Here is a 24,414-nt window from a genome sequence, read left to right on the forward strand (position 1 = left end):
CAACAGCCTAACCTGTAATAAATGATTGCTGTATGGCAGCCGAGAAACTTTCTCTTGTCCCACCGAGCCACCGGGGGTTGAGTTATCCACAGCTGAAGTAGTTATGTAATGTCACAAAAACGCATCACATATGTGAGTTGAAACGAGGTGTGTGTGTGTGTGCGTGTGTGTGTGTGTGCGTGAGCGGCCCAGACAGATTTACGACACAGGACCTGAGTTATGATGTTCACAACTCCCTTTCATCATCTGTCACCTAACAACACATGAAATCCATGGAATTACATCTCCCTTGCCGTTTTGTGTACATTTTTCCCCTTTTCTTTCTTCGTTCTTATCGCCTTCCCCCCTTCTAATTTCCACGTAGGCTGTTAAGTCTCATGATTCTGTGCATGGGTTTGTACACACACGCGCGCACACACACACACACACACACACACACACACACACACACACCAAGTACATACACCCCGGCCTTCCCACCCTATTCTCACACCTTCACTGCTCCTCTTTTTTTGTGCGCCCAAACGGGGAAAGAACTGAGGGGAAGGAGAGAAGAGGAGGAGGTGTGTAGAGGAATAAGGGGGCATGGTTTTAAATGTTTCCAGTCTTGCCTTAAACCTCCAGATTTCTTCACTCAGTGTGTTTTTAAAGTCTTAATGATTTGTGAAGACCATTTGTGAAATTTGTGATTCCCCCCCCCCCAACATAGTACATAATTGTAGTAGTACGTTAATATTACATATGAATGTCCAGCAGGGATATATTTTATGTTGTGGATCAATATTTTTGGTGCTATTTACGTCCTTAGGTGGGTTGGAGCACAGCCAGAGACTACTACACCTTCCTTTGGTCTCCTATGCCTGAAGAATACGAACCAGGAAGTACTGTGCACAGGGCTGTAGTGTTTCAAGGTACACACACACACACACACACACACACACACACACACACACACACACACCCCCACCCCACCACACACACACACACACACACACTATGTAAACTGCTATACAGACCTAGGATATTCCAAAGTAACTCCTCAATTTTACGGCGTATATAAAAACCAGCACTTTTATTTAATAAGGGAACACAACCGCAAACGGCGGCCTGGGACCTGAGAACTTCTCAAACCACACACACACACACACACACACACACACACACAGGTTGAGGGCCTGCAAACTGGTTTTAGTGGGCCTGGAACGGTCAGCTATTACACAGTGAAAATATGAGAGTGTGTTGTGGTGTGTCAGTAGTCAGTAAAACCGGTTGGCTGCCGGATGTTCTGGATGTACTCCTCTGTCCCAGAAAACCAGACCTAACGTGAATGATGTGCTCCAGTGAGCTCACAGTCTAGCTTAAAGCTGCTTGAAATACAAGCATATACTCTTTATAGTAAATGATGGAAACATTAAATGTGTTTAGAAAAATGTGCTCCTCGTGCTGTGCTGTGTGAAAGTGGCATTGCTCGCTTGTTTTTATACATTGTAGTATCTTTTCCTTTTGAAGCAGAACAGTTCTAGACATTGTTGAAATGTTTTGGCCAGGCCTACCTTCTGCTTAAATGAAATAAGTGCTACGTGATTAAATGAAAGTGAACAAAAATGAAAAGCAAAACGGGAACGCAAACTCTTATCTCTTTGTAGGTTATTATGTTCCTAAATCTGATGGAGAGTTCTACCAGTTTTGTTATGTCACACATGTTGGTGACATTAGAGGAGCCAGTACGCCCTTCCAGTTCAGGTCAGCCACACCCACAGACGAGCTTCTGACTGTTACCGAAGACGACAGCAACTCAGACATACTGGTCGTCACCACCAAGACTGGACTTCTGGAGGTACGCTACACGAGATGAAGATATTTATTTTTCTATTTTCCACTTTTTTTTCTGGGTCTCAGCCCCCATTAAAGGGTCCTACAGCAGGGCACTAGATCCCTACCAGATCCTGAGGTTCTGTTCTGTACTTGAATGTGACCTCTGACCTCACTGAGTAGAGTAAATCCCTCTCCTGGCATTTATAAACTACTACACGATTGTCCTTCAAGACACCAATGGATACATCACACAATATATTACACAACACAAATCTAATGTTATCTAAAACTCAGTTCAATTTCATTTTTGCATTTCACTACATTTTTCTGGTGTTTTCAAAATGACACTAACCCGAGACTGCCATTAAAAGGACAAAACTAAGTGAATTGAACACCATAATCTTCACAAAGCAAGTACCATTCTTTCTATTTACCATAAACTTGCCTTCTGCCTGGCAGCATGTGGAGGAGGCGCAGCAGGAGCGCAGGGAGCTGCTGAAGGCCATGCGTCTCCTCCAGGAGGAGAAGCAGCAGCTGCAGGAGGAGCAGAAACGACTGGCCAGGGAGAGGGAGCAAGAGAGGGAGACGTGCTGCCTGCTGCGGACACACAACCAGGTTAGAGTGGTGGCAGGGAGTTACGCTTCTTTTGCACGCTATGCACATTAGTATAGATATAGCCGCTATAGTTAATGAATGCATTTATACAATCAAATGTGTTTAATTATTACTATTCAAAAGTTATTTGAGCAACATTGAGATGAACAAACGTAGCCTGTTTTTATTTTTTTTAACTCTGACACTCGTCCAAATCACAAGGCCACAGTCGCAGATAATGTTGTTTTTATTTCAGATGATTTAATTAGTCTTTTAACAAACCAAAAACCCCCTCCATATCATCATCATCATCATCTAGTTAACCTTCATAGTTCCAAAAATGATTGCTCAAAAAATTAAAAAGTTATTGATTTATGAGTCAAAACAAAAAAAATACATTCTTTCAATAATTCTGCAAATTGGGAACAAATATACTTTAATATATACTTTTTTTCACACTTGAAGTAAGGTTCAGTGTGTTTGCACGTGTGTATTTTTATATAAATGTGTGCATAGACGGACAGTCTCTCTTTGCCCACACGTGTGGAGCCGGTTCCTCACCGGTGATCACAGGTCCGAAAACCTTAAAGGCTAAACATTTGTGAATAATCTCTATCCAGGTTTGAGAGACACACTGTGTGTGTGTGTGTGTGCGTGTGCGTGTGCGCGTGCGCACCAGTCTTTCTCTCTCTCTTTAACGACTTGACTCAGTGGGCCAGAACGGAATTGGGTCGCAGTTTTCTCGGGCATCTGGCGTCAGGGACGATGCCATCGCAACCACAGAGTTAACAAACATGACGTCAAACACACACACACACGCTCATACGCATGCAAAAACTGCCGCCCCCCCCCCCCTTCACTCTCACACTCACATTCAGGTTGCAAACCACAGGGCCCCTCTAATGTGCATTCACACATGCACAAGCGTACACACACAAACACACTCATTATGCCACCAGCTTGCAAACCCTTTTAGTCTGTGTGTGGAATGAGAGGAGGGTAGTCCGCAAAACCGCCTGCCTGAAAAAAGAGCCCTTCCCAGCCTCAGGGACAAACACCACTCAGTCACGCGATTCAGTGGCCACTACTTTCTCACTGTCTATTTTCTTTCTGTCTGTCTGTCTGTCTGTCTTCCTGTCTTTCTCTGTCTTTGTCTTTCCCAATTTTCAAAGTTTCTATTTTATAGTTTGTGTATTGAAATTATAAAATATAAATTATTTTGCTATAGCAAGGTAAAGACAAACACAGTACACTTGGGAACATTATTCCTAATTCAACAAAAACCTATATTGAAAGTTAACTTCTACCTCAATTCCATCTACTTTTTTTTACTTCATTCCTTCCCCATTCACTCACTCACCAGAGTCAGATTTCAGATGTTTGTGTTTTATGAGTTGCTCATAATTATAAGCAATATCTTGCCACATGTCTAAAAACAGTCAACTCAATGAAAGCAGAGAGAGGGGTGACAGAAGGAGGGAGAAGTGAAACACTGAAACTTGCCACAAGATTTGTGAGTTTGAATCTAGTCTCATATTGCCCCCTAGTGTAGCTCTCTGGTCTAGGCTCAGAGTAAGAGCAGGCTGCTTTGAGTTAGTCTGCTGCTCTTTTTACGAAGGACAAAATCGCCATAAATTACGTGGTAATACACACACACTCTGTTATTACCATGCTGCTTTTCATTCAACAGGCATGTCCATCTGTAGATATACGACTTGTGTGAGTAGGTGTGTGTCTCTTTTGTAGAGCATTTACAGTAGGTGCGTTAGCTCATACCAGGCTGTTGAAAATATACTGAGTTTAACATGAAAACATAAGTACATATTTTGTGGCTGCTAATTTTACGAGTACACTTTTTATAAGGTCTTTATGCACTGCTAAAGTGCTTCTCAAACGCCAGCCGTAAAAATCATACAGTAATCTACGCAGAGCCAAGCCCAGAGGGAGACAGGCCTGAGTATGCATTGGTGTGTGTTTGTGCACTCTGTCCTTTTTGAATGAACTATCTGCCTTCCATATCTCTTTGAATGTGAAGCTGTGTGTTCGTCTTTCTGTAACCCTGTGTGTGTGTGCGTGGGTGCGTGTGTGTGTGCACGAGAATGAGTACGTATGTGTGTGTCAACGCGACAAATTGAAAGGAGGGTGTGTGCAGAGGAATGTTGTTCTGTCACAACCAATATTGGCGGTGGATGATTTACCGTCCTTTACTGCTGATTAGCAGCAAGTTCAAACAAGGCATTTCCTGAGCCGTCCCACCACACAGAGAAAAAAGACCTTATATATGGTCCGTTGTGCTCCACCAGGCAATTGTTTTAAGGAATTAATTGATACTTGCGAGCATTTGTTCAATAACCTCAGTCACTGAGTGGGTGTTCTGCATCCATCAAAAGGCTGATATCAGTCATGATGTTATGTATGTATGGTGATTTGTGATTGATAAGATAAGACTGATCCCCAGGGGGAGGAATTCACATGTCACTGATGGACTTGAAGCAGGCTATAGAGGTAGGGAACCGAAAAATAAGTATTTAAAAAGTAAGAAAAAAAATAAAACCTAATTGAAACAAGATTTAAAAGCTACATAATATACTATTTTAATACTTTAGACATATACATGAATTAGGATTTTTTGCAAATATTTGAAAATATAATATTGATGAAAATATGGATGTGAGAAGTCCAGGTCTTAAACATTTTAGACAAGAACCAATTTTTGTTTAGTAGACCCGAAAAAGTGCCAACGGAGTGTAGTTACAAATGATAAATGATTGACAACATATAATAGGTCCTGTATATGCAACATGACCGTCGTACGTCACAGTGATAGTACAGTCCCTGACAAAAGTCTTGTCGCTTGTGTACAAATTGACCTGAAGTGCTGCTGAAATATTTTCTAATCAAGATTTATTTACAAGAAATTGCTCATTTGAATCCCAACAGCTTTTGTAATAATGTTTCAGTGCAAAAAGAAACTGTCAAAGTATTCTAATATTCACAGTTTGGTAAGCCCATTGAGTCAATTTTTGCAAAGACATAAGTGTTGTCGCCTTGTCATATGAGCTTCACCTGTGACTAATAATGGATCAATTAGGTCTCAGTGTGTATAAAAACAACCCCAGTACACTAGACCTTCACTCAACTGCAACTAGACCTCTGCAAACATGCCTAAGATTCACCCGAGACTAAAGTTTTGATTATCAGAGGCTGAAGACCAGATCCAATGCTGATGTGCGAGACACCTTCAATGTGTCTCAGCGTCAAGTACAGAGATTAAAAACATTGAAGAACCTGGAGATGTTTTTGACAAGCCCAGTCAGGTAGACCCCGCAAGACACTGCTCGAGAGGACCGTTTGTTGGCTCGAAAATCCAAGGCCAGCCCATTTTCCACTGCGCAGAGCTCCACCAGACCTGGTCCCCTGAAGTCCCTGTGTCAACCAGAACATTTTGTCGGATTCTGTCTCGAAATGCCTCCATGGTCGAATCAGTGCCCAGAAGCCAGAACTAAACAAAAGACAATTGAAAAACCGTGTGGCATTTGCCAAGGCCCACAGCCTGCTAAAAGGATGGACGCTGGAGAAGTGAAGAAAGTGGATTTCAATGAATCTTCTGTTGAATTACACCACAGTTGCCGCAAATATTGCAGGAAACCTACTGGAGCCCGCATGGCCCAAGATTCACCCAGAAAACAGCGAAGTTTGGTGGCGGAAAAATCATGGTCTGGGTTACATCCAGTATGGGGGTGTGCGAGAGATCTGCAGGGTGGAAGGCAACATCATAGTTCAATACCAAGAAATCTTAGCTACCTCTTATATTCCCAACCTAAAAGAGGCCAAATTCTCCAGCAGGATGGTGCTCCACGCATACTTCCATCTCCACTTCAAAGTTCCTCAAGGCGAAGAAGCTCAGATGCTCCAGATTGGCCGGCCCAGTCACCAGACATGAACATCATTGAGCATATGTGGGGTAGGATGAAAGAGGAAGCTGGAGGACCAAACCAAAGAATATTGATGAACTCTGGGAGGCAGCAAGACTGCTTTCCTAGCTATTCCTGATGACTTCATCAAATACACTGTATGATCCTTGCCAAACCCATGGATGCAGTCCTTCAAGCTCATGGAAGTCATACAAATATTAATTTGAATCTCACAGCACCTATTTAATTTGCTGACTTTTTTTAGTATTTGTAGTAATTTGTTCAATTATGTATAGGCGACAAACTTTTTGTCTGCCAAATTTAACCTTTCTGTCTTGTTTAAATAAAAAATCTTTTTTTAGTGAAACTAATTTTTTCAGTGCATTGAACATCCTTTGGGAGGGTTTTAGCTTTTCATATGAGCTATTTCTTACACCAATTGATTAATTAAAAGTCAGGTTAATAGCAGGTTTTCTAGCACATAGCTAAGTGTCGCCAGACTTTTGTCAGGGACTGTATATGAAATATCTGTGATTAATCAGAAGTGTTTCATAAATCCCTAACTTTGTTAAGCATCAATTCTCTTCTGCCAAGTGCCAGTTGCTGATTCAGCCGCTGTGATTGGCTGTAGCGCCTGTCACTGTGATCCACAGCGGCTTCTCTGTCCCGCAGGAGCTGCTGCGCTCGTCACAGGGCCTGTCAGAAGAGAGGGAGGATGTGAGGAGGAGGCTATCGGAGGCCATGGACCGGGTCCGCCAGCTGGAGGAGGATCTGCTGGGAGTCACCCAGAGAGGCCTGCAAAAGGAGACGGAGCTCGATTGGTGAGTGGAGAATGCTCACACACAACCATCAATCATTCAAACTCATCCTTTTCTGTGAGGACGGGACTGTTTAAATAACTGTTTGAGGAGGATTTCTTGCCTGTCTTCTGCTCCCTCAGCATCTTCATCGTTCCAATCGTCTACATTGTGTGCACAAAAATGATGCAAGGCACAAAACAGCCTCAAAAAAGTTTTTCCTCAACCCCTTTAAAACTGATTTTACTGTCATCCAGTGGGCCGTGATTAATAGTTTGAGAACCTACACACGTATTATACCATTAGAAAAATCTTCTGAGGATCTTGTTATTACTAATACATTATGAATAACATTGAGAATTACTATAATATGATGACATGGGTGGATTGGTTTGAAGATGAAGCTGTCAAAACTTAATTTCTTAATTTAATGCCACAGTCTGCGTGACCGTCTGAAGAAGCTGACAGCAGAGAGAGACAGCCTGGAGAGCCTGCTGAAGAATGAGAAAGATGAGCGAGACCTCTACAAGGTGGGAGACAGCTCGTCATAGCTGAAAGGCTGGATAAATGAAAAGGTGCATTTTGACTAACAAAGCCTGTGTGATTCCGTCTTTATTTTGACTTTTGCACTTTTCTCTGTCTCTGTTGTCACATGTGTAGGCCCACCTGCGAAGCACCGAGCTGGAGAACACTAAGTTGAGCGCAGAGCTGCAGATGCTGAAGGCGGTGGAGCTGAATCGGGAGGTGACCATTGCCCAGTTCCAGGAAGAGCTGGACAGACTCAGGCTCTGCGTTGCCCAGCGGGACAGCCTGGAGAAAGAGCTGCTGGCACACAAGGCTGACAAGGTAGTGGTGGTCGTACCCATATGTGTGTGTCTGTATGGTAAAATCAGTTCATCTGTATAAATCATTTATGTATAATTTCCCTTGACATGTCTTTAGGCAGATCTGGCCCGTGTGCGTGAGGAGCTCCGTCAGGCAGAGGAGCAGCTTCAGGCCTCCCGGCAGCAGGCCTCCCTGCTGGCCTCGGAGCTCCGCGACTCAGCCAGCGCCCGTGACCACACCATGACCGAGCTGTACCGCGCCCGCTTGGAAGCTGACAAGCTCCGTGCCAGTCTAGCCGATGCTCAGGCCGAGTGCCAACGCATGGAGAGCCAGCTAGACCGCATGAGGAGCACTGCACAGAAGGAAGTGGTCTGTGTCCGTCTTCTGTTTTTCTTTCTATGCTATGAAAGGCCAAGAGGACTGAGACAATTTTAAAGCAAGACATGGAAAAAGGTTTTTGAAAATATCCTGTGTATTTCCTTTCCTCTCAGTGTGTTGGGACCAGTGGGGAGATGACGCCCAGCATGATGGTGGTGTCAGAGGCAGAGGCCGAGCTGCAGAGAGAGGTGGAGGAGCTGAAGCTGCGTCTTCACATGGCGGCTGAGCACTACAAGGAGAAGTACCGGGAGTGTCAGCGCCTCCGCAGGCAGGTGGCCAAACTGAACATAACTGAGTCACAGGGGGTGAGTACTGTATAGTTAAACTTTTACAAAAGGAAATATTACATGAAGGCCAGTTTATGACTAAAGCAGTAGGAACAACATGTTGTTGATACTTAAAAAAAATATGTTTTGTTTATGCAGGAGCCAAAGAGAAATGCATCCACCGAGACAACACAAGAGCCGCTGACCCCTAGTCCTGAGTCACCCACAGCAGGTACACATTCAACGGCAAAAGAATATATATGTATATACTACCAGTCAAAAGTTTGGGGTCACTAAGAAATTTCCATTGTACTCTATTGTAGACAGAATACCAGCTGAGATTGAGTTTTTTTTTTTTTTTTACCAGGACAGAGGTTTTCAGATTACATTATGTGCTTAAATGTATATACACACATACACACACACACACACACACACACACATATACTTGTTTTGACATCATGCCAACAGTATATATGGTTTTGTATGTCTGGCCAAGTGCTTAAACTTGATCTGCATCAGTGTTCCAATATTCTGAGAAAAAATCCTTGTAGAAAAGATACTCGTATTTGTTCTTTGATTTTTTGTTTCTGACATAAAGAAAAGTAAGTGGTGTGACTCACTTTTACTTGACTGGACAAAACCCTTTTTACTATGCTTCTTCTATTACTCCATATGATGAGACACACTAACATGCACATCCTAAAACAACAGGTAGATGCAGATTCTCTAAAAAATGTCAAGATTATTTCTTGACCATGTAGAAAGTAAATAAACATAGAAAGGCCTGTGTACACAATAGTGATTACACTAAGCAGGTTAATTGCAGTGTTTCATTGTCCTGTTTTTCATTACAATTGTTAAAAGATGTTTCTGTAATTTGATTGTATTGAAATATCCGTAATTAGCAATTCTATTCAAGTGCTAATACCAGAATCAACAACTGTTCTGCTGACTATGTATGATCTTTGTTCTCACTTACTTTATGTTTTTACAGGGAATATAGCTACTGCAGTCCTGCAAGAAGCCGCTGAGATGATAACCACACCGGAACCTAATAACAAGGAATCCACACACACTCATGGATACATTAGCACAGCGAGGGAAGAAAGGCAGAGAGAGGAAATGCCAAAGGAGAGGGCTGAGGTGGAGGCTGAGGGAGAAGAAAACCAAGAGGACAGGGAGAGAGTAGACAAAGAGAAAGAGGAGAAGGACAGTCTGCCGGAGGAGAGCCTAAGGATGACGAGCTGGGTGGAGGTAGAGAACGAGAGGCAGAGTGCCGAAGTGAACAGTGAGGCGGAAATGGCGGGGAAGGCCGAGGAAGTGAGGGATGTGGTGGAACACGAGCTGCTGCTTGAGGTGGAGGGGAGGAGCATGGGGGAGGCAGAGAAGGCACAGACTCGCTCGGTGGAGGAGGAGCTGGCAATGATGGAGGAGAAGTGGAGGCAGCAGTGTGCAATCAACGAGACGCTCAAACAGCGGCTGGCTAACGAGGAGGAACGATTCAGAGTAAGACACACAAACATAGACCCCATATTGGGCAGTGCTCTCCCATTGGTCAGAGGCTGAAGCCAGGCAGCTACTTAGTTATTTCGTCCTGTATTTATCTTTGATCTTTAACATATGTCTGACTCATTTTATAAATACATTTTGGTGTAACCAAAACACACAATAGCATTTACTGTCTATTTAGATGTTTATGAACACGGTGTTCTAAGGGTGGATCTTTGGATCTTTGGACATATTTTCATGTCAAATAAAATGTCACAAAATAGTAATGAACGCTAATTCTAAGTCCCCAGCATCCAAAATCACATCTTCATGTAGGTTTTTATGTCCAAACTACAGGGCAAAACTCAAATATTACACTTACATCAATCAAAGAAAAGCAGCAAGACCTCACTTTTGAGAGGCTGGAACCAGCGAAATGTTTGGCTTTTGTTCCTTAATTTTGCTTGATAAATTACCTGAACATTAATAATCAGTATTGAATACTTTACTATTTGATTAATATGGCAATTGTTACAAAACATTCTAAAAAAAGCAACAACAAAAAAGAGAGAGGGTAATGCTGGCAGCACTCAGATACACTAACTAATTGTTGTTGGATGACTATTGTGTTCATTGGGTTATACAGCAACAATTACACTTGGTACACAGTTTAGCAAACGGTCATAACAGTTTACATGAGCATGCATCAACCAGAGTAACCGGGTTACTCCATGCCACACATGAGCCAGTGTGTGTGGCATGTGTGTGTGTTTCGATACGAGTACTTGAGCTTGTCGATGTGGGCCTGTTGCATTTTGCGTGCGAACGTCTGCCAAAGTACCTACTGGCATTTAAACTCCATGAGTGAGTGTGTGTTTATCGGCGCTGTAAATAAGGTTCTCCGCTGTCTTTGATAGAGTCTCCTGTCTGAGGCGAGTGCCCTGGGCCCCGAGACGCTCTTAATGGCCCCGGAGACTGACAAGACAGGCAGCCGCAAAGCACCATGCTTTACGGCTGTTTACATCAGCCACCCAGAGGATGGGCCCAGGGAGAAGACTAGACAGAGAGTGAAGGGGTTGGAGGGGGCCACAGAAACCCACTGCTGCAGAATCCCTTCACCTGAACTTAACCCTCTAATGCCACTCAGTAAATTTTTGAAAGAGGGAGAGGGCAAGAGAGGACAGAAAGAGATAAAAGAGAATGACGGAGGAAAGCCGAAGAAGCAAACTGAATTTAAGAGTGAAAAAAGTAGGACAGATAGACACAAAGCAGAAAAAGAAGGCACGGGAAGGGAGGGGATTTGGAACCTTTGTGATGGGATAAAATGAGAGAAGAGCAGGCAACTAGCCATGTAAACTATCCCACAGGGTCAGTCCTGTTAGAACCCAAGAGATTTACTACAATCCCCTGGTCCGCTCCAGTCCGCCCTGTGCACAGACTGTGTGTCTGTGGCTCTAGCTGTGTGTTTTTACTGTAAGCACCCACACATTTGACGCCGATCCAGGTTAAATAAAACTCCACCGACCAAATATTTAGTTCACTTGCTTTCCTTGATTCCTCTTCATCGGTTTACACAAATGGAGTGAAAATAAAAGGAAAGGGTTCATATCAGATGCGCCCTTTCCATTAACTCTGGGAGAACCTGTCACCATTTATGTTATGTTATGTTTGTTATTTTTGGAGCTGAATCGATTTGTCAATGTGCAGAGAATTAGTCAACAGATGTTCTGATATTTGATTAATTGTGTTTAAGCATTTTTAAGCCAAAAAAACAATAGATGAATACATGACGAAAGTAACTTAGTTGTAGCCCTAATTATGTTATTATGTTACTACTATTTGGAGCAGTGGAGAGCTATATTATTGCATGTGTGCCTTTCTGTGAAATGCAAAATGGCATGTGCTAATATCTTGTGTGACAGTTTTCTTTCCTTTTCACTAATGAGACCGTTTTTATTATAATTATTATTATTAAGGGAACATACAGTACATCATCCGATAGTTAACAGTAGACAGATTACTAGGGGGAGAGATGAGGGGGGGGGATTGATGGAACAATGGTTGCAAGCCTTAAGCACAATGATTGGCGTCTTAAAAACAATGGAACATACCTTTTCCAACTTCCAATGTTATAGATTGCATTTGATGTTATTCGATGTACAGGTAATATCATTCTGTGCTGCAATTTTGATGAACTCTTTCCCCTGTTTGTAGGTGCACATGGCAGAGCGAGCCAGCGAGGTGACAGAGCTGAAGCGAAACCTGGCCCAGGCCCTCAGAGAAAAAGAACAACTACAGGAGGTAAAGCAGCCACGCCAAGTGCACACCATACAGCAGGGGTATTCAGTTATCATTTAAAGAGGTCCAGTTAATCAAATTTGCTCCCAGCAAAGGACCGAACCTCATAGTGTCTAAATTGCTTTCCTGTCATGTCGGCAATATGATAATATAATAATAATTATAATAATATATAATAATAATATAATATTGTCAATTTTCAGAGTAGGGTACTTTAAATATAGTTGAATTGAATTGAATTTTTTGCACAATTTCAAGTAAAAACAAAACAAGATAGAATCTTAAATTTAAAAAAAATGCATCTATTGTTATAAAAGCTGCAATCAGAGCTTAGAGCAGCCCCTTTTCTCTTTGTTTTTACTCTTTTTACAATTTTTTCTACTCCCTTTTCTAATGAGAGAAAGGGGCCTGTGACTGCCCTGCCAGTAGTTTGAATCTTGAATGGAGTTAGTGCCATTTTCATGCATATACTGTATGTAGGTGCACATTGGTTAGCCTGGAACACAGCCAGAAAGTAGCCAGGTCAAGGCCGTTTTATGGTTGTGCGGAGGCTCCACGCAGAGCTTACCCCGTAGCCTACGTAAGTGACTTGATGTTTATACTTGTGCGTTGGTGTGTGCGTCAAGCCGGCATGTGTGTGTATGAGGAGAGGGTGATAGAGCGAGGGAGAAGTGAGAGAGTGACGGCGATTAGCTTCGGAGCAAGTAGCGACTGTAGAGTCATAGTGAGAGAAACAAAATGCCCCCCCCCATTTTTTTCTGACCACGGTGGGAAATTTGTTGCAGGAAAAGTTAACCCTCTCGTTGATTTCATGTTTTTTTATGGAGAAGGAGAACCAGGGAGAGTTACATTTTTCGAGAGGTGCCTGTCAGGCTACGGTGTAGACGCAGAGGGGTCTGCACGGGAACACCGTCAATTCTACGCACAACCACAAAATGGCCTTCAGTTGCGTCATCATCTCTCACACCTCTCAGATGATGTAATTCTCTCAAGCGATATACCTACACACCGTTGAGTGAATTTATTGCCATATCAACTGGTTTAGCTGCACGAGGATTATTATTGATTCTCATTAATTACTCAGAAACTGGTCACAGGTCTAGATTGAACAGTCACTTAGCCCAGGTCCAGACCACGGCCTTCAATTTGGTGATCCTGTTGTACAGCGTAAGCTTTATAAACACGACTGGTTGTTTCCAGTACAGTATTGTAACTTCAATCTGCCTTTAAATTACAGACATTGTCATATTAACAGAAAACTACTGACAGGAGAAATCTCCTATGTAGATAATGTAGGCTCTCAACTAAAGTCCATAGCAATATTATCACATTCAATAGTGAGCGTGTTAGTGCAGTGTCTGAACTCTTCCCTGTAGATTTTCCTTCCCTTCTCCATACCTCCCACTACCCACTAATTAATACATCTATACTTGCTTCTTTCGCCCATCGGTACAGTGCCATTAGACAGTGCAAATGCCACACGACATGTCTGTTTAACCTTCCCAACCCTGGTTTAAATGTTAAACCTGATAGCTGTGCACTAATGAAGTCGTCAAGAGAGGAGGTCGGGGGGGGAATAGCAAAGCCAGAGCAGAGGGAGCCAGAGTTCAAAACCCATTACAGTAATGAGTAGGGTAACTAATGCTCTTGCTTTAGATATAATCACAAAGGGCAGAAACAGTGTAGAGGGGAAACTTAACTCTGAGCTGAAGAATCTTACTCACCGTGTGGTTCCAACAGTGGAACTGCGCCATGGAAACCCTGACTGAATTTCTTTTTTCTTTTTGCACAGCTTTTGTCATCGGTCCCTCTCTCTTCAAACAGATTACAATGGCTTGTGCAGACAGTGTTTACCCATTTAGCTACAACAACTGTGAAAGGAAAACGTGTAAATATAGCTGACATCATACTGAAATACAAAAAAATAATGAATAGTTATAGTATAAATGTATGAAATTAGAATTTGTAAGCAACTATGGGAAAATGGACAGTGTGTGCAATAGATGTTTGATCTAATGTAATTATGCTCTGGCATCTTTTTACAGTTTGGCTTCCTATTTGTATGTTTTCAAAGTGATTGCATAGCCTAATGAGCACCAGAAATATCAGTTTAAAAGACATTTTAACAATATGTAGTTTATCCCTGTGAGGTGCTGTGACACCCAGGATTTTGTCTCCTTCTCCCCTCCAGGAGCTGCAGCGCTTCGTGTCCAGGCAGAAGGAGCAGGACAGTGGTGTCCAGGGTGCTGAGATCAGGCAGCCGATGGTGCTGCGTTACCCCCTGCCATACCCGCAGGACCCCTCCCCTCCACCACTGGTTCCACACAGGCCTGCTGAGTTGCAGTACGGCAACCCCTACTCCACTGACACCACAAGAGGTGGGAGGAAGTACAACTTTGATGAATCTTTCATGTTCTCTTCAACTCTATTCTGCTGCAATGTGGTCAGGACGAACCCTCCCCATGTGTTATTGTTTCTCTAGACTTAGTGGATGTCGCGCTTTCTCCGGACCACATGTCCCGTCCTCCGCCCGAGGCCCCGCCCTGCGTCCCTCCCTGTGCACCCCCAATCACACCCCCGAGCCCTGGCCCCGGGGCACCAGGCTGGGACCGAGAGGTGGTCTGCATCCAGCCCTCCCGCAGCACAAGCCCCCCTGAGAGCCTGGAGCCTCCACCGGAGGAGCCAAGAAATGTAAGTGCATACGACCATACAGGACGGAAACGCACCGACTCACCAGACTATAACCCAGGCTTGTGTGACTTTCATAAACAAGCCAAAAAATTTGATTTCTGTATCAATTTAGGTTTCATATGCATCACATAATGCAAATAATTTCTTGCTGCCCTGTCTCCTCAAAGATAGAATTAAGGATGAAAACATTTTGTAGAACCAAAATTGATCACAGTGTCATTTTGATCTCATTAAAGCAACAGGTCTGGTATCCTTTTGGAGAACTGTCTACCCATTTTCAAAGCAACATAAATGCATGACAAACCAACTGTGATCCCAGCCTTTGCCTTCGTACCCTCACTTTGTGTTTTCAGCATCCAAAGAACTGCTGTCATGGTAATCCCTCTCTGTCCGTCTCTGGAGTGCCCCTCCTCACTGAATGAAGGGAATAGTAGCTTGCCCTTAAAAGATGAAGCGATGAACTAATTTGCATGAAGCTCTAATTACTGTCACTCCCTCAGAGCTCAAGAGAGACGAAGATAACAAGGGCTTGAAGAGTAATTAGGGGAGGTTTTGCAAAGGGACAGACCCGAGACCCGTTAGTGTCTGTCGGATTATATCTTGTTGTTTTTGAGCAAATTGAACAGAGATTATTGAGGAAGGTTATGTTAGGGGTGTGACACACATGACACACATCTATAGTGGTTCAGTTATTTGATTTTTTTTTAGTAAACATCATCAAAGGTTGCGTCTCTGTATGCACACAGCTCCATGAGCGGATAGATTTTTTTCCATCATTTTTTGTGCGTTTGTGTTGTTTCATAGGCTGCTGATGGCGCTCAGCCGTCCTGTGATCATCAGTCCAGTAGACGTAAAGAAGCCAGGGGCAGCTTCTGCTTTGACTCCAGGTAGTGTGCCTACCCACACGCTTACTTTAGAATAAATGGACTTTTCAAAATCAAAACACATTATTGAGGAACAAGATTACACAAGCAGAGACAAGGGCATTGATTAAAACAGATGGCAAAGAGAGGTTAGGAAGGGATTTCTTTTCCCTGTAAGGCAGTCAACCCCTATGTCAGCGGTGAGGATATAAAAATAAAATAGAAATGCTTTTTGGCTAGACCTGCAGACCAGATTGGCTAGCTGACTTCACAGAGTAAAGTGGTCATGTGTACAGCAAGTGTTGAATATTCATTCCTACAGGTACATAAATTTGTTAATTTTCTTGTTTGTTACTGTCGTATCTGTCTTAGTATGAAGCCGTTTAAAACCATGCGACTTTTGTGATCTGATGCACCAGATTGAAACTCAGCTGTCTCCACATTCGTGTGTCTACATTTGAGACTTCACTGGGACCCGCCTGATAGGATCGGGATCGGATATGTTTCCGCACGGATGTAACATTACTGCATGCATCCAAAATGGCACTTGGTGCAAGAGAGAGCGTTCTTCTTTTCTTTATATTTAGTTCATCTTGTAATGAGGACAAGAAATGCCTTGTTGAGGAGAGAGCAGCGGAGACAGCAGGTCTCAACTGTGCTCCAGCCCCTTGTTTTTATTGAAGACTAGCCGCGAACAAAGCACACATTTAATTTACAATAAATTCTTCCCAATAACACCGTTATGAAATTTAAAAGCTTTTATAGTGAAGCAGCAAAATCAGGATATGTTAGGTTTTCATCAGCTGTAAGTTAACACGACGCCTACAGTATATACATAACGGTAAAATCTAGCAGACTTCTGAAAGATAGGCCACCTCGGCATGTGGTCTGACTGATCGGATCCCAATGCTAGCAAGATCCTGGCATGATGGGATGACAAACGCTGCATTGGAAAGACGAGTGTGACCGTGGCCAAACCGAGCAACAACTGCAACAGAGGAAGGGGAATTAAAAACATACATATATACTGTCATTGTTTGTCATTTCTTATTTAGAGATGTTCATAATAGCCATACGTATTCTAAATTTAACTGAATGCCACAACGGTTAAGTCATTGTACATATTACCACATTATGATCCTAACCAAACGGACACATCTCACCTGTCTCCCCTTCTCTCTCCCCTTGTCTCTCCAGTAGTGTTCACAAGCGCTGCCCGTTGTGCGAGGTGATCTTCCCACCCCACTTTGAGCAGCGCAGCTTCGAGCAGCACGTGGAAAGCCACTGGAAGGTCTGCCCCATGTGCTCTGAGCAGTTCCCCCTCAACTGTCAGCAGCAGCTCTTCGAGAGACACGTCCTCACACACTTTGACGGCCACGTGCTCAACTTCGAGCAGATTGAATGAAAGGTGTGAAGGGCAACGTTAGAATTCTGACTTACCGTATGAGTAAGTGTGTGTCGTCAGCTCTTGGGTTAAGTTGTCTTGTTAATAAACAATCATTAGCACTTTTTTTTTTGCAATCTTAACAAAGGTTAGAAAGAATGTAGCCCAGGAAGCGGAGTTTGTCCTGTGGCGGCTACTCCACCATGGTGTTTTATTAAGTAGGGTAGCTTTCACCTTGGATACACCATGGTTAAAAGGGGTCAGTAACACTCGGGAAACGTGCCACTGTCCTTTTTTTACTTTTCTAACATTTCCATGCTCATCTTTCTGCTTCAAGGGACTAAAGCACCATCGGTAGTGCATGCGTTTGTTTTTGTTGTTTTACGAAACTATAAAATTTCAGCCATTCAAGCGAAAAGAGTGAATTGTAGCAGGAGCTTGAAGCAGGGCTTTGAAGAGAAAGCATTGTAGTATGTCAATGTCCCTGTTCTTTAACTACACTGAATAGTATATACAATGAAGAGGATAATCATGTGATAAAGCAGCCGAGACATCTTCATCTTTTAATTGTCTATTTCTTGGAAAGGCAGAAGGAATAAGAAAATTATTTCTTTTTTTAAAGTGTAAATGCAGAGTGAGATCTGAATATGCGATGTCTTTAAGAGTCATCTGAGTGTGTATATTTATTTGAAGAGTGATGAGGTAGAGATTTTTTCTTTTTTATTTGAATGGGAAGAGATCTCTGATTTCTCCCAAAACTACAGTACCACTGTACGTACAAGACGCCAGATGGTTTAAACAAAAACAGCACTACGTTTTCATGTATCTGCACTAAAAAAGGCTTTATTCTGAATGTACTGTACATATGAAAATAAGTATAAGTTGTGGAGAGACCTGTGAATTACTGTCGTGACCCTGCCTCCCCTCATTGTTATTTCCTTAATGTTTTAGTGATGAAAGAGTGATGGACCAATGACGTTTTACTTTCCGGTCAGTTGGCAAGAAACTGGGCTGGTCTCTTTTATTTTACTGGAGATACTGTTACATTTTAGGCAAATAGACTGCTGGACACTAAGTTACAGGCACTTTTTGTTGATGTAATTCCACATTTTAAAGTTAGAACTGTAAAGAAAAAGTCATTGCTTTGTGTGCAAGTCCAAATCACGAGTGAGTGTCATTTCTATGTGTGTATCCGCAGGGCTCCACATCACCGCTTGTCTCTTTTCTGTCATTACAAAGTGATCCCTGACAGTGTTGTATTCAGGCTTTAAAAATTGCACATGCCCAGTAATCACAAGGCAAATGTGTGTGTGTGTGTGTGTGTGTGTGTGTGTGCGTGCGTGTGTGCGTGTGTATGTCATGTGTCCGATGCAGCCCCTTTTCATGTGAGAATGTCAGGACGGTGGTTTAAGTGTGTACTGCAAAGATCTTTACGAATAAAGTAAGCTTGTCTTGATGCATTTAGTTGTAATGTTTTCTTCTATTGGGGCTGAAAAGGGAAGAAATAACATGGCCATCAGTCCGAGCTACAGAACTTTTTACTTTATTTTTACTGGAGTCATTTCCTGTTTACATTTAAGCAGCTTCTCTTTTATATAGAAAGACAGTTTGACATCATTTACAAGTCACTCTGATGAGAACCTGTTGTCCCCCCATACAAAAAGGAAACATTGGTCTCCACATTACATACGAAAATATAATTTAAAAGCACTTGACAACAGACACGTTACAATACATTCACTATACACAGTATATTGAAACCCCTCCCTCGTCTCCTTTTGCACACAGCCTCCGCTTCTCCTCTCCCATGTGTAATACTGCATTTGGCCCCTGTGTAACGCTGAAACTATTGCCATGGTGACAGTGGTGTCTGTGGAGCAGGGATGGTTTTACGAGTGTTTGACAGAACCCCAACGGGAGACTCTCAGTCTCCGTCCATCTTGGCCTGTCTCTGCTCTGATCCCAGCCACGGAAACTTTTCCCCTACACTGAAAGGCAGGAATTAAGTCTTTCTATTGCATGCGGACCATTACCTAAGGGTTACTTTCAGGGTAGTACGTCCACAGATGTACTTTGAAACTGAGACGAAGATTTTAAGAGATCTTGGTCCACTGGCATGTATTGAGGCTCCAGAATAGACATGGATGTCTTTCAGGCATTTCTTAGGGTAGCGCACTGAAAGGCATTGTGATTACAGTCCAGGCGTATGGTAATTGCTATAATCAGAATAGGCTATAGCAAAGAAATTAAAGGGTTAAATAATGTATGTTTAACCCCTTGAATAAATGAAATTAACAAATTAATCTTTGCCATGATATCACTGTGGTTTCCATGGCAACAGCAGCTTGGAGGACAGGAGGGTGTGTGCATGTCAGAGGTCACTGTACCATCAAAAGACCAAAAGAGAAAGAAGCTCGTGCTTTGAGCGTTCTGCAGGTTATAAACTTTGTGCATGATGAGGGAAATGATGGTATGAATCCATGTGTCTTGGCACGCGGCGGCTGCAGTGCACCGCTCTTGTTTTTCTTAGAGGCAATGAATGATGAAATGCCAGTCAGGGGCAACAAGTCGGCCACTCCTACACTACATGAAACAATGCCAGCCATCCTGCTCCACAGGAGTCAAACCAGCGGCCTGGCACAGACAACACAACAGATCCGAGCACTGAAACACACAGAATACAGTTACCCTCTATAGGCTGATGACTTGGAAACGGCTGAAAAACCTGACACACGCAGGCACGCGCACACGCACACACAACAGAATGAACTAGAATGCTCTTGTCTACAACACACACAAGTGACAGGTTGTAGATGGTAATCTCTTTCAAATACAAATCTTTTTTTTTGCACATTATTCCTCTCGGTATGACACAGAAAGCATGCATGAAAACATTCAGTCGACGTACATCCACTCATCCGCACATTTTGCAGGCGCGATGAAAATCATTGCCACACGTTTGGCGACCTCCAGGGAGAAACAATTACAACTCCCTCCCCCCCCCTCCCTCCCTCCCTCCCCCCTCCCCAGGCACATGGTATGGTCAATGTTTGGCAGTGGAGAGCTGTTGGCAACATCATGGAAAAATAAACAAAACAACAAAGATCTTGGCAACTGGAATACAGTATGGTGCTTAAACCGGTTTCACGGCTAAGTCTCTTGAACACAGCTCTGGCACTCTGAATGTGGAAACACTGGAAATGTGAAATAAATGGATGGCTTTTTTTTTCGCTGGGATGAAATGTTTAAAATATGGATTATTGGCCCAGGCCATGTTCTAATACATCGAGCCTAACTGATCAACAGTAAAACATTGCACGCGAGTCAGAGTGTCGAACCGAAAGGCGTTTTGGCTCCTTCTAGTCTTCCGTCTAGGGTGCGGTGAGAGAAATCTCTCCGAACCTAAAGTCAGCCAGCTTGACCTCTGAGGTGACAAAACTGGCCGTCTCAGCAAATAAGTAATGAAAGGAACACTTACTGATACACAGAAAGAAAAACACTGACAGATATATATATATAAAATAAAGCTTGAAAATAAAGTGTAACTATTTATGTATATGCTCATGAATACCTTTATATATTTTTATGTACACATACATATCTGTCTATTGTTTATATATCAATATATCTATTTAAAGTATAACTTAACTCACACTGAAACCCCCAGAAGTTACAGCGAAGGCACAGATCTAAGCTCAGCAAACTCTCTGCATCTAATGGAAAAGGAGTGCAAGGACTCCTGAACTCAGATCAGCACTAATGTCAACTTCATCCCGCTCACAGACGAGCAGGGAAAAGGGGCCGGGCGTGGTTGCTCTTCTTTTTACGTTTCCCCCCTCTTCTTTCATATCGTTTGTTTTTAGTCTTTTCTGTCTGTTTTTTACAGTTAGCACCTTATGTAAGTCAAACAATAGAGAACAAATAACGTGATAGCATATACTAATGTGCAAATGTACAACAATAGAAAATACTACAAAGATACTTTTTTTTTCAAAAAATACAAGTGATATAACGTGGATAGAAGAAAAACAATTGTAACATCCAAACAAAAAAGATGAAGAAAAAAACGAATGAAAACAACTTAAAGCACACACTTGATCCTGTAGTGTGCAGGATTGATACAAAAGGGTCGGGGAAAGGAAAGTCAGGATAGGGCTGTGTTTGGGGTAGTGATTGGTGTGAGCCGGACTCTAGCCTTGAATCTTGCGCAGGATCTCGGTGGAGACAGGCGGGTGGAAGTTGATGGTGTGGTGTCTCAGGCCTTGAGAGGTCTTGTAGCTCTTGCCGCAGCGACACTTGAAGGGTTTCCTCACACGGATCTGTGTGCGGTGGCCATTCTTGGCGTGGTATTTGATACCGTTCACATTCTGAAGAGACAGGGAAGTGGAGGCACATTAGAAAAAGGGAAGAAGGGTTACACGCACCCTTTTTTTTTTTTTTTACAAAGCCCATGTGTGACAGGGAATGTTGACCATGTAATTGACAACCTGTGTGCGACCCTTTTATACAGGTTGTTCGCTTACTGACCCAGGTCTGCAATTCGCTATGCTAACCGGCAGTAGCCTCAACACAGATTAGGAATCCAAACCTGAGCTTTGACAAATCCCAATTTGCATATTTGCTTAACATAGTTGGTTACTTGCCAAAAGTTTTTTTGGTCTCCTTATGAACAAACATGTTTAGATTTTAGAGATTGAGAGCGGCAGAATTTAGGACATGTAGGGCTTGAGATCGCCAACAACATCTATTATAGTGTGATTATAGCTTTATAAACATTGTATTGCTTATTTTTTCCCATTTTGCTTTTTGTTTTATTGGATGCCCATTCGATTTTGCAGTGGCAGTTGCTAATATTCCTAGAGTCCATTATTGTTAGTACTATTATTATTATTATTAAAACTATTGGTTACTGATACTACTGATTACTATGTAGTAATTCTACAGGAACTTTAAAGGTAAAGTTATTACAGTAACCCCTTTCTGCCAATGTGTGACCTACACCAAGCCCTGGTCACAAACTGGGGGGTGAAGTCAGGTTGGATAACACATCTTGACCCATTCAGATTTGCACAGAAAATGTGACTTTATCCCATGTCACCGTTTTGGTCTGAAAAGGGTATAACAGATTAACGTTCCCACACTGTTGATCATTTAAAGAGCAAGGACTACAAGTTGAATGAGGTTTTTGTTACCAGCTGTTATAAAATTCACCCAAAGCAAATATACCATGATATTTTCATTACCGCCTCCAATCATGACATCCTGCATTTATTATATGCTATTTTTTTTTTTAAATATTATGTCCAGACATTTTATACTCAGACAAAAGCTACAGTGTCCTATGGCTGTGTAGCTGGGGGCTGACTTCTCAGTCCTCTGGTTTGGAAATACCTTGTATCTCTTCTTACAGCCGGGGACGGGGCAGGCAAACGGCTTCTCCTCGCCCCCATTCATGCACATGGAGCTGAGGATGGACTCAGAGCTGATGGCGCTTTCTGTGGTCCACGACTCATCGCTGTCCGACTCCTCGTAGTCTACCTCCTCCTCATCATACTCACTGCCTGGAGGCACAATGGAGACAAGCAGGACAAATAAATAAAATGCTAATGCGTCATACCCAAAAATACATCTTGCCTTGGGAACTTACCAAACAGAAATGATATGTGACTTATTATTAAAACCTTTTCTGCTGCTTATTCTGCTGCTGTTCGGATGCATTAGCAGCCCACATGTCACTGAAAGCACTGCTCAGACAAAACAGCAGTGGTGTGCATGTGCATGTGTGTGTATGTGCTTCTGTGAGTCAAAATGCAGGGGTTGGCACTGAGAAAGAGATCATTAAGTGGGAGTGATCCCCATTGCTCAGCCTGGAAAAAGCGCTTTGCTAAGTGCATTTTCCACTCACATGCTTGCTTGCTTGCACGCACGCACACACACACACACACACACGCACACACGCACATATAAAGTCCCACTGACCCCCCACCATCTCACAGGAAATGCTGCACCTCAGCATGAGGAAATGGATGGCACCCTGGCACATGTCAAAAGAGTGTGTGTGAGTGTGTGTGTGTGTGTGTGTGTGTGTGTGTGTGTGTGTGTGTGTGTGTGTGTGTGTGTGTGTGTGTGTGTGTGTGTGTGTGTGTGTGTGTGTGTGTAGCCAGGCTGGTGTATAAGCCCAGACCTAACACTACGTTTAAAACCATTTGGGCTGGAATTGGACATCTGCTTCTGGGCTGTGCAACACACGGCCCCATGTGAACACACAGCATGACATCTGCTATGTAATTAGCAGAGTGTTGACTGGTCTGCTCACTGCAGGAGCCACCAAAGCCAACACACAAACACGCACACAAACAAAAAACACACACACATACACACACACACACAGAGCAGCAGTAGTAGACAGTGGTTGGGGTTTCCATTTTCTTCATGATTCAAAAATCTAAAAAAAATATGAGCAAGGGAAGTTTTGCTTATACAACTTATCACAAAATGATAGTTTTTGGTTATAAAAGTGAATAGTTTCCAAATACAGTTTGCAATACTGAATACAAGGTGAGCTGGCTTGTATTTTGAAGTTATTTTTTTAATTTTGCTGCAGTCACCAGGTATGATGGGCTGGATTCAATTAACGTACAAATATCTTCATTGTTCATCAGTGTTCTCCCTAGGAAAAGGAAGACTTAGGTCCATGTATTTGGCAGTGTGTTTAAGGGTCCTCTCTTAAAGGTCCCATGACATGGTTCTCTTTGGATACTTTCATATAGACCTTAGTGGTCCCCTAATACCATATCTGAAGACTCTTTCCCCAAATTCAGCCTTGGTGCAGAATTACAGCCACTAGAGTCAGTTCCACAATGAGCTTTCCTTAGTATGTGCCATTTCTGAGTCTGTAGCTTTTGAGGAGGGGGGGGGGCAAAGTGGAGGGTGGGGGTGTGGCCTGGACCAACTACCACTTTGCTTGTTTGAAAGCCACGATGTCTCTCTCTTTAATGGGTGGGCTAAATTCTTTGGGTGGGCAAAGCAGAAAAAGAGGAAGTAACCTCGCCCCTTATGAGGTAATAAGGGGCAATATTCCAGATCGGCCCATCTGAG

At 42.8% G+C, this 24,414-nt stretch overlaps 2 protein-coding genes across 5 annotated transcripts in view; one reads left to right on the forward strand and one right to left on the reverse strand.

Annotated features, from left to right (window-relative positions):
• tax1bp1a (Tax1 (human T-cell leukemia virus type I) binding protein 1a) overlaps positions 1-18,182 on the forward strand; it is a 22,565-nt gene extending 4,383 nt beyond the window's left edge. The window contains exons 3-17 of one of the 4 annotated variants that reach the window (XM_032536151.1): positions 809-911; positions 1,647-1,837; positions 2,275-2,430; positions 6,996-7,144; positions 7,560-7,650; positions 7,781-7,966; positions 8,063-8,314; positions 8,437-8,628; positions 8,749-8,821; positions 9,587-10,098; positions 12,295-12,381; positions 14,570-14,756; positions 14,861-15,069; positions 15,874-15,956; positions 17,130-18,182. In XM_032536151.1, the coding sequence (XP_032392042.1) occupies positions 809-911; positions 1,647-1,837; positions 2,275-2,430; positions 6,996-7,144; positions 7,560-7,650; positions 7,781-7,966; positions 8,063-8,314; positions 8,437-8,628; positions 8,749-8,821; positions 9,587-10,098; positions 12,295-12,381; positions 14,570-14,756; positions 14,861-15,069; positions 15,874-15,956; positions 17,130-17,337 (2,679 nt within the window). In that variant the 3' untranslated portion in view covers positions 17,338-18,182. The remainder of the gene's footprint in view (positions 1-808; positions 912-1,646; positions 1,838-2,274; positions 2,431-6,995; positions 7,145-7,559; positions 7,651-7,780; positions 7,967-8,062; positions 8,315-8,436; positions 8,629-8,748; positions 8,822-9,586; positions 10,099-12,294; positions 12,382-14,569; positions 14,757-14,860; positions 15,070-15,873; positions 15,957-17,129) is intronic. The other 3 variants (XM_032536152.1, XM_032536154.1, XM_032536153.1) reach the window with 3 other exon arrangements.
• Positions 18,183-18,872: 690 nt separating this feature from the next.
• jazf1a (JAZF zinc finger 1a) overlaps positions 18,873-24,414 on the reverse strand; it is a 15,818-nt gene continuing 10,276 nt past the window's right edge. Inside the window, exons 4-5 of the mRNA XM_032536166.1 lie at positions 22,708-22,877; positions 18,873-21,683 (exon numbers count right to left, since the gene is read on the reverse strand). Of these exons, the coding sequence (XP_032392057.1) occupies positions 21,507-21,683; positions 22,708-22,877 (347 nt within the window). The 3' untranslated portion in view covers positions 18,873-21,506. The remainder of the gene's footprint in view (positions 21,684-22,707; positions 22,878-24,414) is intronic.

The sequence above is a fragment of the Etheostoma spectabile genome, chromosome 14 (genome assembly GCF_008692095.1).
Source record: "Etheostoma spectabile isolate EspeVRDwgs_2016 chromosome 14, UIUC_Espe_1.0, whole genome shotgun sequence".
NCBI classification, from domain to species: Eukaryota; Metazoa; Chordata; class Actinopteri; order Perciformes; family Percidae; genus Etheostoma; species Etheostoma spectabile.